Consider the following 16444-nt stretch of genomic DNA (forward strand, 5'->3'; position numbering starts at 1 on the left):
CAAGCAGCTTCCTTAAACCCATGAAGCAGGCAGCTTGCCTTTCCGAAGAAATGTTTCGTCAGGTTTTAACAAGAAGAGTGTTTCTCCTGCTCTGCATTCCAGATGTGAGAAGCCCTTGGCGCAGAGTGTGATGATTAGCCTGCTTGGCTTTTTTACCGAAGACGTTTCAGGCTGTGACGGCTGCAGGTCTTCCACCTCCCTTTTAAACAGCAATCCATACTTGCCAAGTTACCCTTTTGTATGCATAAATCATCCCCCCCCCCGATTTCTTTCATCCCTCTCCTTTTTTGTGTGACAGCTTTTCCCAGCCTACAACTGGCACTCGTTTTTGTGATGATTAGAATTATGCTTTTGCCAGTTTGTGACTGTTCAGCCACAGGGAACCTCTCTTGCATCATAGTTATGTTCTTCTTATCTCTGTGTTTCATTAAATTGAAAGAATAAGAACGAAATACAAGCCCCTTCACCCTGAACAGCACTTTCTTTAAGCCATATTTTTCTTCTAAATGAAGAAAAGGGAACATTTGGTGATGGTTGATTTGTCAGAAATCAGGGTCCGCGTGTCTCTGCGCTCAGAGGTGATCTTGCCGCTTTCCTCTTGGAGTCTGCTCACAATTTTTTGGAACAAGATAACCCCAACGTCCCCCATTTGGAAGGCAGGATGGCTGCCAAAAGCCGGGAGCTTCAGATTAGTCGGAGGTGGCTGTGTGAACTGATCTCCCGCTTGTGTAAATGTGGCTGGTTGTATCAGTTCAGGAAAGATGTGTCTTTTTCCCTAGGACTTCAAAGCCTCCAATTGAGCCTAAGATATTTTCAGTGCTCTGTGAGCAGCAGATGGTTTTTCTCTCTGGGAAAGAAGCAGAGGGAGGGGGAAGGTCTCCCAGCATTTCCTTAGCACTCTCTTTGTCAGATTCTGACACAGTGTGCTGTAAATTACAGCCTGTGGGCATTCGGTGCTGCTGATTGTACGCAAAGTATAAGCCTTCCTAGGCCACATCTTTGCTAAAGAGCATTCAAGAATGTGGTTCCTTTGGCGAATGTTAGTCACCTGTTTCTGTGACACCTCAAAGACAACCTCGACAACTGCCAATCATCTCCCCCACCCCGACCTTTAAGATGAATGATGAGTAAACTGCATGACTTGGCCAAAGACAGAGCCATAGAAATGGAGCTCCGGAAATGATTTGCCAGATTACTGGTTTGTTGTTTGGCCTGTTGCGTGTTCAGATGAGTCTGCTTGGATGCTCGTTGCAAGTGAGCCTTGAAGCCAAACGTATTACTCATTCAGCATGAGGAGTCATCATCCTGTTTGACAACCAGCATCCATCCAAGTACTGGTGCTAACATGGCCCTTGCGTTCTCATAATGAGCCCATCTTTGAACTGTTAAGTGGCAGCCGGGGCTTTCTCAGTGCTCTAAAAAAAAACACAACCACACTTTTTGTTTAACAAAAGAAACTTCTCTCCTTTTAAGGATTTTTTTTTAAATTAAAGTGTGAGTGAGACATTCTGAATCTAGTGGAGTAACTTCTACTCTGTGCCCGTTGATGCAGTAAATATTGAGCGTCTTTTGCTATCTGCTTTCTCTTCCACCAAGACGTCAGTGGGAGTAGGCATCATCACAGATTCTTCAGGGATAAACAGATTTCAAACCTTAATGCAGATGAAGCCTTATTCTGTAATTTCATAGGTATCAGTTTGTATCTGGGGTGCTGAAAAAGCATCTTGAAGCACATAACGTAGAAATTTCACAGTCCAAATTTCTGCTTTCAGGAGTGTTTTGGTACAGTACTCAGATCATTGACCATTCCTTTCAAGAAGTTACCCAAAAAAGAAGTCCTGATTTTAATGTTTTTTTAAAAGCAGAAATTATTTCCAACCACTGAACTGTTCAGGGATATCTCATACAGAAAAGAACTACACTGCGACTAGCAGAAATGGAGAGTTTTTTCCTCAGAAGCAAGGTGTTGTGGCTGATAGGGACAAATGGTGTGCCTTAGGATCACTGCTTTTGACCTGCTGAGACAAAAAAAATCGGTGGGTTGCCTTCCCCCCTGCGCCTCTTTATGCCGGAGGGCCTAGAATATGAAACCGAAGGCAGTATTGTGTTGGTTGTGAGGGACTGGCCAGGCCTTCCTCTGAGCAAGACGATCTCAAGCCTGCTGCAGGGAACAACCGCTGCTGGTCGCGTTGGAGGCCTTCAGGGAAGTGGGTTAGGCTAGAACCATCCGGGCCTGGAGGGAGTGGCCATTTTCCGCCATGATGGTGGTCCATGTGTTAAATGTAACCGAGGTTGGTGGTTGAAGTTAATGCTGTGCTCGAAAAATTTACGGTTTCCAGCAGTGCTTGCATTTTTGTGGGTTTTGGAAAGATCTGAGGTCACCTTTTCTGGTTCTGGTTTGTTGGAAACCCAACTCTTTTCTGCTGCATGTACCTGGTTGTGAGAAGGCTTTGGGGCAAAACGCAGGGCTGCCATGGCTGATGAGGGGACGGACTCTGAACCAGTCTGATAATTCAGTTGCTGCTCAGTGGCACACCAGAGTAGCCGCTGCTGCTAATGTCTTTCTGGCCAGGATCTCCTGCAGATAAGATAGATAAATGGGGATGCCTGCCTTGTCATCCCCTTGTCAACCCAGCTTGGACCTCATCTTGCCCGGGCCCCTTCCCTCCACTCTGCCAGTGTAGATCTCGAGGAGGCACAACATCTGCACCAAGGCCACTAATGGCTGATGTGGACAAAGCGGATGGAAGATGTTTCCTTACTCTGTAGAATTACTGGGCAAGCCCTTCACCGTCATACAGCCAGATCCTGACTCCCAGCAGATGGGGAGCAGTGTTGACACAACCTTCTCCCTACCCAAGGCACTTTGATATGCTTTACGGTTTCACATGCCTGCAGAAGGCAAACAGCTACCTGAAAAGACCTTCTTTATTTTAGAATTTAACAGATGGATGCAGCCATAAAGCTCACGGAAAGAAGCTTAAATGGTCTTAGAATATAGAGTTAAAACTATTTTAGTGTCTTGTTACTGTTTTGCTGAGCTTTTATATGAAGATTTTCAAATGTTTTGTTTAATATGCCTGTTCTATGCACCTGTAAGGTGTTTAAAAGAGCCCTTTAAAAACCACACACACTTCTTGAGGTGAAGGAAGCCATGTTCTCTCAGCAGGACTCTCTGGGAGGAAAGCAGCCACTTTCTAAATACAACTGTCTTGTCTTTTCTGTAAAAGTAGAAGGAAGCCTGTGGGAAGTGGGAGTTCAGCAGAATGCTTGCTTGACATTAGCCTTAGCTTATTTCTTGATTGGTATACGTATTTCGTGGAAGAAACGTGAGTAGATTTTGCTCTTTTGGCTTCATTTCCAGAGACAGTAGCAGATATATATGCAGGAAAGATTTTTTTGCAGCATTCTGTTTAGGCTGTGGTGTGTAAGTGGGGCTGTGTTTGTTCACGCAGGAAGGGAGGGATTCCGGTTCTGTTAAGGGAGGCCGGGGTGGGGGTGTTTCCATCAAGCAGAGAGATGAATCTGCCAGGTGGATGGCCACTGGCTAATCCCTTGTAGCAGGGGATATTCTGGGACATTAATCCTACTCCTGGTTCCTGGATACTTGCTGCCCAAATGAGCCAGTTTTATGTTACAGCACTAAAGAGAACCTGTTGGTTACAGAAAGAGGTCAACTTAGAAGCCTGCGTGGCAAAATCGCACTCATGGCTGGAAGTAAGTCTTATTTCTAATGTAGCAAGAGAAGGGGTGTGAAAGCTTCACTTGGGCTGCACAACTGATAGAGGATGTGCTTCGAAAAGAAGCTTTAGAGTTGAAAACTGTTCACTTTCCATGTAAAATTGGCTGGTTTTTTAAAATAATGACTTCAGGATTGCAGTGATTGCTCATTAAAAAAGAATCCAAGATTTTGTAAAACTGTTTGGTACAGTGTGTGTGAGTGTTACCTTTTTGGACCTGTGTTTTGTGTTACTGCTGAAATGAATTGCTTTGGTCTGGAAGAAGAGGAGGAGGAGCAAACCCTTGTAACTTGACTGTCAAGGCCAGTAGTGCAGGAAGGAACCTGCCCTTCTTGCCTCTAAACATTGCACAGCACTGCCAAACCCCACACACCAGTTAATGTTTTATTGCTTAAATACAAGAATTCCAGAAACCACGTCTTTACTATTTCAAAATGCAATGTAACAACAATGCAATATAAACAGACAGCAGTTAGCTTGACATTTTGTCGTAGTGGTAACTTGACAAAGAAAACACACGCAAGTAGAGAGGCTGCTTATTTTGTGGCGTTACGAGGTCTTATTAATTGCAGGCACAATCGGAGCACCAAAGATGATGGTCTTGGTTCAATGCCAGGAGAAGTTTTGCTTGGCCTACAATCTAAGATGTACTTGCCAGCAAGTAAGAAGATTCTCAGAGAGAGAACGATAGGGGTCAGCTTGCAGGAAACACATTGCTCAGGCCCTGAAGATACCCCCTGTACCCACAGGGCAGCATCTGTTGCCCTCAGAATGTAAACCCTTTGAAACTACAAGCTGCTTAAAAAACATAGCGAAAAAAGACAAAGGGTCGAGACAAAATGAACATTGAACCGTGTTTCAAGTAAACTCGCCTTAATAAAGCTAAATTCTCCTCTCAAAACTTAAGGTTGCAATCCTAAGAACAATTCCCATCGGGATTTCCATTCCTATAAATTACAAATACTTTTTGCCACCCACAGAATTAAATACACCATGATGCTACTGCTTCAGTACACAATCCTGAAATAAGCTACATAGCTGTTGTTTGCACTATATTCCTTAAAATGGGATTTAAAAGCATTTAAAAACCAGTGTATAATTTTATCTGTATTATAAATCATCTTCCTTTCTAATACGTGAAACGGACAGTGTAAAATCTTTTTGAGTTTTCATCTCCACGGAGAAATTACCTTTTTTCAAACTGTAGCATAAGCATGACAAAGATAAATCTGAACATCCAGCTTGAAACCTATTTTTTTTGCATTTCATTAAAAGGGTAATAACAGACACGCCAACATTTACTCTAAAACAAAACAAAAGTTCCTATTGCTTTTAAATAACAGGTGCCAGCAAGCGAAGACGGCTCTGCCCCCCCTCCACCTTTAGGGTTTTTGGTGGCACCTTGGCAGGAAGGGGGCAGGCCTCCCAAAGCAAATCTGTTCTTGTGCGAGAGAGCCAGCAGAGAGGTGCCCCTCCAAGTTGGCTTCCTGTTTTGTTTGACTTGGGAAGAGGGGGGGGGAGAGGATTTTTAGGGTAAAGGCAGTGCCAGGACACCAAGGCAGCTGAGGATTCATCCAGTCGGCATCTGTTTAAAACACAGATGGTTAACAGAGTTGGAATGTCTGCACTTCAGGGGATCTTCCGACCGCCTCCCCCTTTTGGAAGGCAAATGGGTCTCTGCCCGCCGGCAGGAACCTCAGTGGTGTCAGGCGCAGGGCCTGAGCTCCCTCAGGATGGTCGGCAGTTCCCATCCCCAGGCGGAAGCAGAATCCCACCGCTCTTCTCGTTTGCTCCTCTTGCCGTTTTCCTTCCTCCTGAGTCCAGTCAGTTGCCCTCCACGCCTTAGAAGTTCACAACATGTGCTTGGTAAACACCATCCTCCTGTACCAGCTGTAAAAAGGAGGGCGAGGAGAGGGGGGGGAAAGCTGCATTACACGGGCGTCTCTAAGCATTTATAGTCTGAACAGCCCTAGCAGACAAAGCAGTATGTGCCAGATCTTTGAAGCAAAGCATGTCCCCCCCCCCAAATGGTGCAGGGCCACTAAATGTAGGAAAACCTCAGCTCTAAACGGGTTGTCCCCATCTTCCATGCTGCCTTGTAATTCCTCCAGGTCTCAGGGAGTGGAAAAAAGATGGAGTCCTGCCCTATTCCCACCCTCACCCCCTGTTCCAGACCAGGCCTTTTCCAGCCAGTTTGTCCAGATCGTTTCTGTCTGCCTCCCCTTCAGTGTTTCCCGGGAGGGGAAAACAATAGCTGTGGTTACCCACACCAAGAGTTCCCAGCAGGGCTATTATTATTATTATCATCCCAGGGTGAAGAAACATCAAAAGCCACCTGGCGGGTGTTGGAATGGTGCCCTGCCGCCTTCCTCTACCGGTAGACCCTAACCCATCCCTTCCTCTGGCGAGCGGCCTACCTCGTGGTCCGGCTTGAGGACGTGAGTCGGCTTCTGAGCCACAGGCGGCTTCTTCGAAATGCTCGGCTTGTGGGCAGGGGCTGGCTTTCCTCCGTCCGCGGGCTCACCGTCGCAGAGGCCCGACAGAGCGTAATGCTGCCTCCTCAGTTCACCCAGCCGCAGCCTCTCGTTCTCCAGTGTTTTTTCCAATTCTAGCACCTTCACCTGCAAAAGAATCACCTTCTGCCTTGAGCCACGAGGGGGAAGAAAGGGCAGCATTTCTCACTGAGCTGTACAGCTTGTTCCCTCAACACCCACCGAACATCTCCCCAGCTGGCCTTGTGCTAGGGCTTCACAGGGTGCAGTGTGTCTGCTTTATTTTTGCTTGTCCAGTTCTGACGGGCTTAAAAAGACCCCACAAAATTTCTTCCTCAACAATTTCTGTTGCACTGCTTTTTTATTTCTGGAGCCCTTTGCTGGAAAAGGGGTTCTTTGTGCCTAGAATGGCAGGATGCCACCAGTACTCCTTTGAGCCCTCCTTTGAAATCCAGGCCCTCTGTAAAGACTCCTCTCTCTCTATAGTCTAGTCATTCAATACGTATAGGTGAAATATAGTCTTCCACCCACCACTGTTCCCAAGCTGTCTTCCTAGAGGTGGCTCCACCGCTTTGCACTTGGTAAAAAGGCCTGCGTACTGATGGCACTGTATTGTTCAAATAACATTGGGTAATTTTAATCTTTTAAAAAAATTAAACCACCTGTTCTCCTACAGCAATGGAGAAGGGCATTGTGAAAGACATCAATAAAGCTTGAAGAGCCAGATGGAACCTCATCACCCCTAGTTATTTGCCATAATTTGTTTCAAGCATTTTCCTGCTGTCTTCACCCAGTCAGGCTTCCAGAGTGGCTCAAACAAGATCAATAAAAAGTGAAAATTTAAGATGAAACACTAAAAAATGTTTGAGCTTTAAAAGAGCCTATTCTAAAAAAAGGTGTTGGTGGCAGAAGCTCATTTCTTATATTTTGGGGCAGTTGCTTCTGTGACACCTTTTGTTCTTCAAGAATGGTACTGCACACCCCCAGTGTGTGTCTCTCGCTGCCTTTTTCATTGGAACATTCTCAACCCTCTGCTGTCTCATTTCAAAGATCCGCAAGTACCTGGGTCTCCATTTCTTCCTTTTTGAGTTTGATCAGTGACATCCCAGAGAAGTCCATTGCATCTGTTTGGAAAATAAAAATAAACGTTATCCAGTAGGTGCATCTATACTTCCCATAAAGTTGGAGGATGGGGGGAGAGGAAAAGCCCAGGACTACTTCTGGAAGGAGAAAGATGCTCGAATGGGCAAGAGAGACCGAGGGCCATTTCAGGCTAAGAATGGTGCCTGATAGCGTTCTGTAGTAACTTAAATACTACCACTATGTGTATTTCTGTTGAGCCCTGAGGCAATTTGAAGAGCTGCTCCTTCTAGTTCTCTGGAAGACTCTTGAGGGGCCAGGCAGAAAAACGAATAGTCATACATAGCTAGAAATGGCGTTTCCCCCTTGCCCTTTCCTGCCCGTTTCTGAAAAGCCAAGCAGGGATTTTAAGCAGCCGTTGTTGCAATTCTGTGTCCTTGGTCACAGTGCCGAGCCGCACCCCAGCTCTTCAGGTTGGCTTTCTCTTGCCAAGAGGAACAGAACGGAGATCCTGAACAGAGGGGCCCTTGTGTGGAACGGCGGCTGGCGAGGTGGGCCTATCGCAAGGGGAGCTCCCGGGCTTGGATTCCCGCTCTGCCAAGGAGCACGCGGGGGAGACTCCAGGCCAGTTCATGCTGCCCAACAAAACAAACTTGACAGGGTGGTTGTAAGGAAAATGAAAAAAAGGATGGAAACTGACTTCCTTGGAGAAAAAAAGTTAAAATATGGAACACTAACTGTACATTTTAATGTTCCTTGGGTTCTCCTCACTCCACCATTCTTCTGGTAAAGAAATCCCCAACCAAGAGGCCTCCCTTAACAGATCTAACTCGACGAGAATATGGCTGTTGCCTGGCACCTCTTTTCTCCCCTGCTTCCATGCCCCCCTCGCCCCCATGACACCCATGAATGCCCTACCTCTGTCTTCCACCTGCTCTTGGCCTGACTTTGTGGAAGCCACAACGTTGGCGGCCATCTCGTTGACGGTGCGCGAGCATTCTTGCAGCTTGCCCAGGTGCCGGCTGTGCTTCTCTGCTTTCACCTGCCGTTGAGAAGGTAAGTGCTTGGTATGTAAGGAAAATACACAAGTGAAACCACCACTTCCCACTTTCATAGCAGGTGGGTAATGCTTTGAGCAGTAGCAGCGGGGGGAGACGGCATCCTACAAACTTAATGGGCCACACATAAAATGCCGTGGATGGGCAGAGCCATTGCACAATCATTTTGCCTGGAAGTGTCCTCGTCCAGGAGTTTTCAAGCAGCCCTCGTCTGGTGGCAGAATTAGCGACACAAGGATTTACAAGTCGTAAGTAGGAAGGGCCATCAGTCCACCGCCGACAGCCGGGTCGGGGAACACCAGAGAGCTGACTGCAGCTCCCATCGTCTCCAAGGGGAACAGCCAAGGGAGAAGAAAGATGGAAGAGGCTCTTCATTTGTGACGGCTAAGATGAAAGCCTGCTTCCCTGTCCTTGTACGCTGGGGGGGGAGGGGGGAGTGCTTTAGAACTTACAAAACTCCAGCCTAGCTGTGCGTGGTTTTGCCTTTGCAAGCCCTCAGATCGAAGTTCCCCTTGTGTTGCCACAAGAACTGAAAGTCTCAGAGGCGGACAGAAGCTGGTGCAAAGCCTGTGACTTGTGGTGATGCTGTGGACTGTTAGTTTAGGGGGGGGCAAAAGGGCAGCCCAGAGGAGAGAGCCTTTGCAGCCCCTTCCTTACCTTGGAGGCAGCGACGAGCTGAGCAGTGCTGGCTGCAATCTCGTGGGAGCAGACAATGAGCTCCTCGTATTTCCCCGTGTGCAGGACAACTTTATCTGCAGACTCTCTGAAGGAGGAAGCAAGGAAAGAAAAAAAACCACACTCAGCCGAGGTTAGGCGTGCCTTTTCCCAAATACAGACTCTCCTCTTTTAAAGCAGCAGCTAAGAAACAAAAGCCAGCCAGCCAGCCACCTTACACGAGCTGCGTCGCTCCCCATCCGACCGCCTTGGAAGCCGAAATGAGCCCTTCTGTCCAACGGGAGTTCTTGGCGTAAAATTCCTGCGGTGTTGCTGCCCCCTAGTGTTCCAAAGGGGAGAGAACAGTCTTAAAAAGTTTTGTTCAGTGCTTCAAGAAAAAGGTGGACCCAGTTCGCCTAGAAGTCCCAATGCTCTGACTGTGGCTCCTAAGACAAGTGGATTCTCCTGCCTTCCTGCCACCCGCTCTGCATGGCAGTGACTTCTTCCCCCTGTCCCTGCTGAGTCTGGGCACCAAACTCCATCATCACCTCACCCCTAGCAGGTGTAAACGTAGTAATGGCTTTGCAGAGACCCAGAGTGAAACAAGACCCTGCTTGAAGGGTCACAAAGTACAGGAATGACCCCAGGAGGATGGGAGACCGCCTGGCCGGCCAAGAATGCAGGCTTTCTCTCTCCCAAAAGTGCCCCCTTTTAAACCCAAACAAAGACCAACGCCGACCACATTCAGCCGCCTTACCCTTCCACTTTCTACAATCTCCTTCTGCAGATTCGTAGAGGTGATCACAAGGAGCCGGATGGCCTGGAGGACACACAAGCAACAAGCCATTCTGCTTACTAAAAAGGTTTCTCTGTCCTTCAGATGCCCAGCTACAGTACGGCAGCCCTCCCCCCCCCAGGCCTTTTAGGGCAGAAAACATTGACCTTAGAGGAAAGGTTGTGCCGATTATCTAAAGCTCCGATTAACCACAGGCAGAACGGGATAGCTTCTTCCCATCTGGCACCAGATGGGCTTTTCCCACAGACTGAGGAGGGGCTTAAAATGACTCTTAAAAACCCGCTCGCTCACCTTCATCAAGTCTGTGCAGGAGTTCAAGATCCTGTGAGAAACAAAGAAAGAAGATGCTCAGTACCTCCCGGTGGAATGATCCAAGCCCTCAAAATCTGGAATCGGTTTTTAAAAGCAATTGCGAACACATGTAACTGGTATGTCACAACTTGAGGAAACGCGGGCCCCATAATCTGTTTCTGCCTGGATGGTTTGTCTCGGGGACCTATTTCCTTCTTTGAGGCTTTTCCCGAGGAGTCCTGGCTGTCCTCAGCAGCAGCAACAGTGTGCACACTTGGAAGCTCAGGCTGCCGTTACTGAGGGCTGGCTCTTGCTTTTACCCTTCACAGCAAATATGCCACGTAGACAAGAGCCAGAACTGTAAGGACTTGGCCATGGAAATTTTCACAGCGAGGTTCATGGCTGAGTGGTGGGTTTCAGATGGTGATGGTGTTAAAAACTTTCCACAGAAATACTGTTAAAATGAACAGGCTCCTTTCAATGGAAGATGAGAGTGGATTTGGTGCTTGTGTGTCCAAAGCACATACTTTTACACTAACAATCAGATAAATTCCAAAGCCGTGCCTCCCCCCCTCCCCCGGCTCACCTTTCATTCACTTCTAGTTTAACGCCAGAGCTCTCTATCCTGGCCTGGTTCATCATTTCCTGCAAAAACAACAAGAATTGCATTCAGACGGACATCACCTGCCAGCCCCACAACTGGCTGGCGGTCAGCCTCCTTGTGAGAAGTCTTGTTTTCCTTGTCCCAGCATCAGCCAGCCAGGGATTTCTAGGAACCCTGTCAAAGCTGAGCGGAGCAGAGTGGCCATGCGGTTACTCTCAAGCCACTAGGATTTGAAGATCTGGCTTCAGAAGGTTCAGCCCAGACAGTCGTGTCACCGGCTCCTTTTTAAAAGCTGTGGTCTCAGTCCTGGTCCTATTCTGCCGTGTCAAATAAATGCCCTTTGGCTGTGTGGAGTGAGGAAGAATTTCCCCCAGAGCTCTTCTTTGCCAAGGGAGAGGACGTGCCCCCTGCGTCGGCCACCTCACCTCAATCCTCCTGACCGCGTCTTCGATGGCAGCTGAGGTGGAGGCCATTTCTTTGTCAACCATGTCACCCAGTTCTTCTTGCCGGATATCCAGACTCTGGGGCCGCAGTTCCTGCCCAGAGACAAAGAGGAAAAAAAGGGAGTAAATCAAGTAAATAATAGAGGCAGAGTGGGCCCTCAGTCCTTCCAGGGATGGAGCCGCTGCAGGTAACAAACAGGCTCTCCCGACCCACTCGAGTCAATGTCTGTGGTATCCAAAGACGGACAAGCTGTTGTAGAAGTATGGCAGTGTGGGGTGTTATGTGTAGGCAGAGAGAACCCACAAGTACCTCTCCGTAGTTCACTTCCCTTTTGTGGCAGCTGAACTTTGTTGCCTGAAGTGACCCTCACCACTTAAGGATACAAGCTGCCCGAACTTCTACCAAATGGCAGATACAAGCAGAGTCCTTATATAAATGATGAAAGTGCCTGCTCTTCTAATAAATGGTCACTGGTATGCTTTGCTTCTTCCTTATCAGCAAGGAAAAAGAAGGACAGGTCTCTACCCACCCGGCACCTCCAGTCTGACCTCATTTCTCTCCCCCCACCTCCCGGCCGCCTCAGTTCCCCTCTGCACCTGCCCCAGCTGAAGGATCCCCTGCAGCGTCTTCCTCACGTCCTCCAGGTCCGCTTGTCGGAGAGACCGTTTGTCTTTTAACTTGTCCAGATAGTCCAGACTCCTCTGGCCACAATCTCTGCAGGTCTCAATTAGTTCTAGGAAGAAAGGGGGGGGGGGAGAAATCGGAATGCTAAGACTTTTACAGGGCCTAGAAATACTCTTATATCTTGGAATGTAGGTGGTGGTGGAGGAGGATACAGAGCACTGTTTCCAAACACATCACTCTCGGCGTCTCCTCTGATGGCGAGCTACTTGTATGGTGACTGCTTGGAGGAAGGGAGCACAAATTTTTCAAAAACAAAAACACCCACTCCTGCCCTCATTGGACTGGGCTGCTTTATGCTGCACAGCTGGTGATTTTGTTATCCACTGGGTCTTCCTGTTCAGAACAAAGCCCCTTTGCTGTTTACTCACTGTCTGCATGGTCCGTGGGCGCGAGGTGGGACGTAGCACTGCCGTTGACAATGGCGTCTGCAGTCAGGTGGGCAAACTGGGCCAGAGCGCCAACCAGTCCAGTGGCATCTTGAAAGAGAAAAGACACAGATGCAGATTCGACTCTTCAAGAAAAAAAGGGATACAACAGCTCAGCCAAATGGGTGGCATTAAGGGGAAACCACAACAGGTGGGCAAAGAGGCAGAGCATTGCGTCTTTCGCATCCGTCTTCCTTGGTTTGTAACCACCTGCCAAAGGAGATGCAAATGCCAGGCTCCCTTGTGTTGCTCTTATTGCCGGTAGTATCCGGATTTGGATTCAAATTGAAACTTTAGCAGTAAGACAAAAAAAAAGAAGAAGCAGTGCCAGTTGTTTGCTGGGCCTCTTTTCCCCCCCCTTCCTCGTATTTATTTTTTGTGGAAAAAAGAGAAGAAACTGAAGAAAAACATTTCAGGTCCCAGGGAGGAGTGATCTGCAGTGAAACAGCCCTTCTCTGATGACACGCCCACACAAGAGTCCCCAAGGAAGAGAAATACAGCAGCAGAAGCACCCAGTGGCTCTTACCTGCCATGTGGGCCACGTACCGCCCATGTCCACTTTCCACAGCCTTCACAGAGTCAAGGGCTGCCTGCGCACGGCTGATGAGGTAATCTGCGGAGAGAGACACAGAACAGAGTTAGGTTTGTGCATGAGAGAGAGAGTTAGAGACCACAGTCTTTTGCGTAGATGCAACTTGTCCAGCGACCCCTCCCTGGGCCTTCTCCTCCAGACCTGGTGAGCTGGTGCATCGGATGTGCAAAGGGTCGTCTAGCTTGCCGACGGCGTCCCGAATGATGCCTTCCACCTCCTTGACGGTTCCTTGCAGGAGGTTGAACTGGTCCTCCAGAAGCTTCTGCTGCAGCTTCTGCTCTTGACTGTTCTGCGCAGGAGGGACCAGAAAATGTTTTTATAAGGGCAGCTTAGGGGCAGAAAAGGTAACTTCTTTTAAGTTACAGCTCCCCATAGATCATGGCCAGCATGAACCCTGTGGAATCCTGGGAGTTACAATTCCTGAAAAGAGCACCTCCCTCTCTCTCTTTCTTTGGTCCCTCCCTGTTTTTGAACTCCTCACATCTTCCAATTTCTCCTATGCAGGAGAAAAGCTTCCTGAGACTGATTTGCCTCCCGGACAAAGCCAAACTCACTTTCTCGGTGAGTTTTCCTTGCATTTCCTGGATTTCCTTTGCCCGCTTCTCTGTCTCCTGGCTCAACAGCAGCTCCTTCTCCTGGATCAGGCCCTTTGCGGCAATGAGTTCCTGTTCCTTCTCTGTGACCGATTTCCTCAGCACGTCCTTCTCGGTCTGGAGGGCTTCCAGCTGACTGCCGAGATCAGAGCCGACCTGCAGGGTTTGGCAGACGGGGGAGGGGGGATGGACACATGGAGAGGAAGCTCTTCAGGTCAGCCTCACCCTTTCCACCACAGGGCACCAACACCACCCCCCTTTGTGGCATGGGCTTTAGGCTCTCAAGGTGGCTGGACCCAAGAGGAAGCTCTGAGTCTGAGGACAGAGGCACAAGGGAGACGCTTCCTCTCCTCCAATCTCAGTGCATGGATCCTGCCGGAGTCTTGGGCAGAGATGGAACGCCTGAGCCATGAATTACAGGGCAAAGAGGGCTTTTCATGGTTTTTTTTAAAAACGCAGAAGTCAAAACGGGAGAGGGGCTCAGTGTTCGTTTATAGACACACTGCAAGGGAGGAGCAGGACTGGCCGCTCAAGGAAACACAAGCCCGTGTTACCGATGGGCGGGGAGGTGTCACTGCGCACTCCCTACTCCCCTAAACAGCCTTCTCATGCTGGTGCCTGACCTGCTTCGAGTGGCAGAGCGACTGCTGCAGCTGCGCCAGCTCCTCCTCCTTGGACTCCAGTTTTCTCTTCACCTGTTCCAGCTGCAGCGTCTGATCTTCCAGCTATGCGGACCCAACCAAAGGAGGAACAAGAACACAGACCTTGTGAGACAGAGGGAGACCGGGCCCCGATCCTTTGCTGGCCGCTACTCTTCCCACCCAGATGAGGCAGCTGCTGGAGCACTTTCTCCAGACACGTCCGTCCTTGGCCAGATAGTTGTTGTGTGAAGGGCCACACAATGGCCTCGTCGGGCGCTAAGGAAAGGTTCGAGCTTAGCTCTCAAGTCTCTCTTGCCCGCTGTGGTCTCCTCTCCCAAAAGGCAGCCAGCCCCTTCTGCACCCAGCCTCTTCAAGGGGCAGCCCTCCTGTTCCCGGATCCCCAAACGTTCAACTCCACTTCCAGGTTCCGAAGAAGGGGGGGGGAAACAAGGGCCGAAAGATGCCCGAAGGCAACAAGTACAGAAGCAAGAGATCCCTCTTGACCGTCTGCAGAGGGGGTACCTTCATTTCAGACTCTCGCTTCACTTGCTCCATCTGGAAGGCCAGCTGCTCCTTGACCCGGGCGACCTCCTCTTGGCTCTGCTGGGTGACTGTCAGCTGCTTGGCAGTATCTGCATTCTAGGGATAAAAGGAGCGTGGGTTACCAAAGGGCACGAAGACGGAGAAAATAACCGAGAAGCAATGGCAACTGAAAACTCCTCCCTAGGGCTGCACTGGTCCTTAGAATGACTGGCCCTCCCCATTTCTGCTCCCAGTCTGAGTAAGCTTCCCCTGAGTAAGTGAAGGGAAAACATCTGTGCCCCTCATTTGTCTTTCCTCCAATGGGCTTGGCAATTTCTACAGTTATCCTCATGTGAGCCTTGCAAGGTAGGACACAAGCTAGCAAGGCCACACCACCAGGTTTGTGGCAGAGTGAGCCATCTGAGCCGGGCTCTCCCCAGCGCCAGGACAACACAAACCGCCGCACCACGCTGGAGGGACACCTTTAGGCCACGGTCCTGGTGAACCCCCCACCCCATGGCCAAGGAGGGCTCCTTCTACAGCATCACTCCAAAAAGAACGCAAGGATAGAGCGTGGGGGGCAAGCGCCCGTTACCTTCCTCAGGAGCTCCGCGTGGGTGTTGATTAACTCGTTGTGCTTCTCTTTCAGCTTCGTGTAGCGGACTTCAGTGGCACTGGCTTTCTCTGATAAAGAGACAAGAAGGGACGCCTTGGGTTTGGCCGGCTCTTCGAGCAGTGACCGGCAGTGGTGAGGCTGGATGGCAAGGGGAGGATGGGAGCCCATCTTGGTGGACTCTGAGGTGGATTCTTAAAGGGGGGGATTTTAGGGAGCGAGAGGTTGAGGATCTGACTCAGCACAGCCGTTCTTCCTGGGAAAGGGCGACAACACCGGGACCTCCCAAGGGAAACCTGGCCCGCAGATCCCCCCCGCCACGCCCGACCCCACCCACTGCCTCCGGCCATGGCTCACTTTCTGCTTCGAGGAAGAGCCCCCGGCTCTTGTCCCCCTCCAGCTTGGCCTTCTGCAGCCTCTCCAGCTCATCCCGGAGCTGCTCGTTGTCCACCAGAGCTTTCTGCTTCTGCTTCCTCTGCTCTTCGACTTCCGCCTCCAGGCTGTTAATCTGAGCCTTTAGCTGAGTGATGTACCTCTGAGCCTGAACACCAGGAACAAGGACAGACCAAAAAGAAAGATGGGACGCAGGGTGTTAGCAACGAGACAGAGCCAAGGTGCCCTGTGGAATCGTGCTAGCTTTGCTCCCCAAAACACACACACACACCACAGACAGCTTACACATGCTCTGTCTTTCCAAGAAACACTTCAAGCAGACTTTCTAGTGTCTCAGGAGAACCTTGCACCAACAGGGGGAATTTCACACCCAACACTATAACGTTTCCTTTGTGTGTGCGAATATGAGTGATGCCTGAGTTTTTCACTCTTACTTCCTGTAAAACTGGCACAAATTATCATTTTTATCACTTTTGAAACTCTGTTCCTTCAGGGTGCCTGCTGTGGTGCATCAACACTTCTGCTAAGAAATATCTGCACAAGGCACGGCAGGAGAGATGGCACAAGAGAAAACCTTTTCCCACTCGAATAACTTCAGGATTAACCCACGTGCTCAAACAACTCACATAGAGCTGCCTTCCAAGCGTAAATGCACTACAGTTCTGACCAGCCCTAAATAAGTAACCACGGGGATGATGGGAACGGTGGTGCAACATGGCTGGATGGGCCCAGACTGGGGGAGGGTCAGTTTTCTCCAAAGCCTGATTCACTCCCCGCAGGTCGCTTTGCCGAACCCTTGTAAACTTGAACTAGGGAGATGCA

At 49.4% G+C, this 16444-nt stretch overlaps 1 protein-coding gene across 3 annotated transcripts in view; it reads right to left on the reverse strand.

Moving 5' to 3' along the window:
* Positions 1 to 4110: 4110 nt before the first annotated feature.
* HIP1R (huntingtin interacting protein 1 related) overlaps positions 4111 to 16444 on the reverse strand; it is a 35555-nt gene continuing 23221 nt past the window's right edge. For 2 of the 3 annotated variants that reach the window (XM_072983107.2, XM_072983109.2), the window contains exons 14-32: positions 15587 to 15770; positions 15212 to 15300; positions 14617 to 14733; positions 14077 to 14178; positions 13415 to 13609; positions 13002 to 13149; positions 12795 to 12881; positions 12212 to 12319; positions 11756 to 11892; positions 11141 to 11251; positions 10698 to 10756; positions 10112 to 10142; positions 9782 to 9844; positions 9264 to 9364; positions 9028 to 9133; positions 8231 to 8354; positions 7295 to 7356; positions 6158 to 6361; positions 4111 to 5630 (exon numbers count right to left, since the gene is read on the reverse strand). In XM_072983107.2, coding sequence (XP_072839208.2) covers positions 5583 to 5630; positions 6158 to 6361; positions 7295 to 7356; positions 8231 to 8354; positions 9028 to 9133; positions 9264 to 9364; positions 9782 to 9844; positions 10112 to 10142; positions 10698 to 10756; positions 11141 to 11251; positions 11756 to 11892; positions 12212 to 12319; positions 12795 to 12881; positions 13002 to 13149; positions 13415 to 13609; positions 14077 to 14178; positions 14617 to 14733; positions 15212 to 15300; positions 15587 to 15770 — 2076 coding nt within the window. In that variant the 3' untranslated portion in view covers positions 4111 to 5582. Of the gene's footprint in view, positions 5631 to 6157; positions 6362 to 7294; positions 7357 to 8230; positions 8355 to 9027; positions 9134 to 9258; positions 9365 to 9781; positions 9845 to 10111; positions 10143 to 10697; positions 10757 to 11140; positions 11252 to 11755; positions 11893 to 12211; positions 12320 to 12794; positions 12882 to 13001; positions 13150 to 13414; positions 13610 to 14076; positions 14179 to 14616; positions 14734 to 15211; positions 15301 to 15586; positions 15771 to 16444 lie in introns of those variants that run through there. The other variant, XR_012081842.2, reaches the window with a different exon arrangement.

This window comes from Pogona vitticeps, chromosome 14 (genome assembly GCF_051106095.1).
Source record: "Pogona vitticeps strain Pit_001003342236 chromosome 14, PviZW2.1, whole genome shotgun sequence".
Classification (NCBI taxonomy): domain Eukaryota; kingdom Metazoa; phylum Chordata; class Lepidosauria; order Squamata; family Agamidae; genus Pogona; species Pogona vitticeps.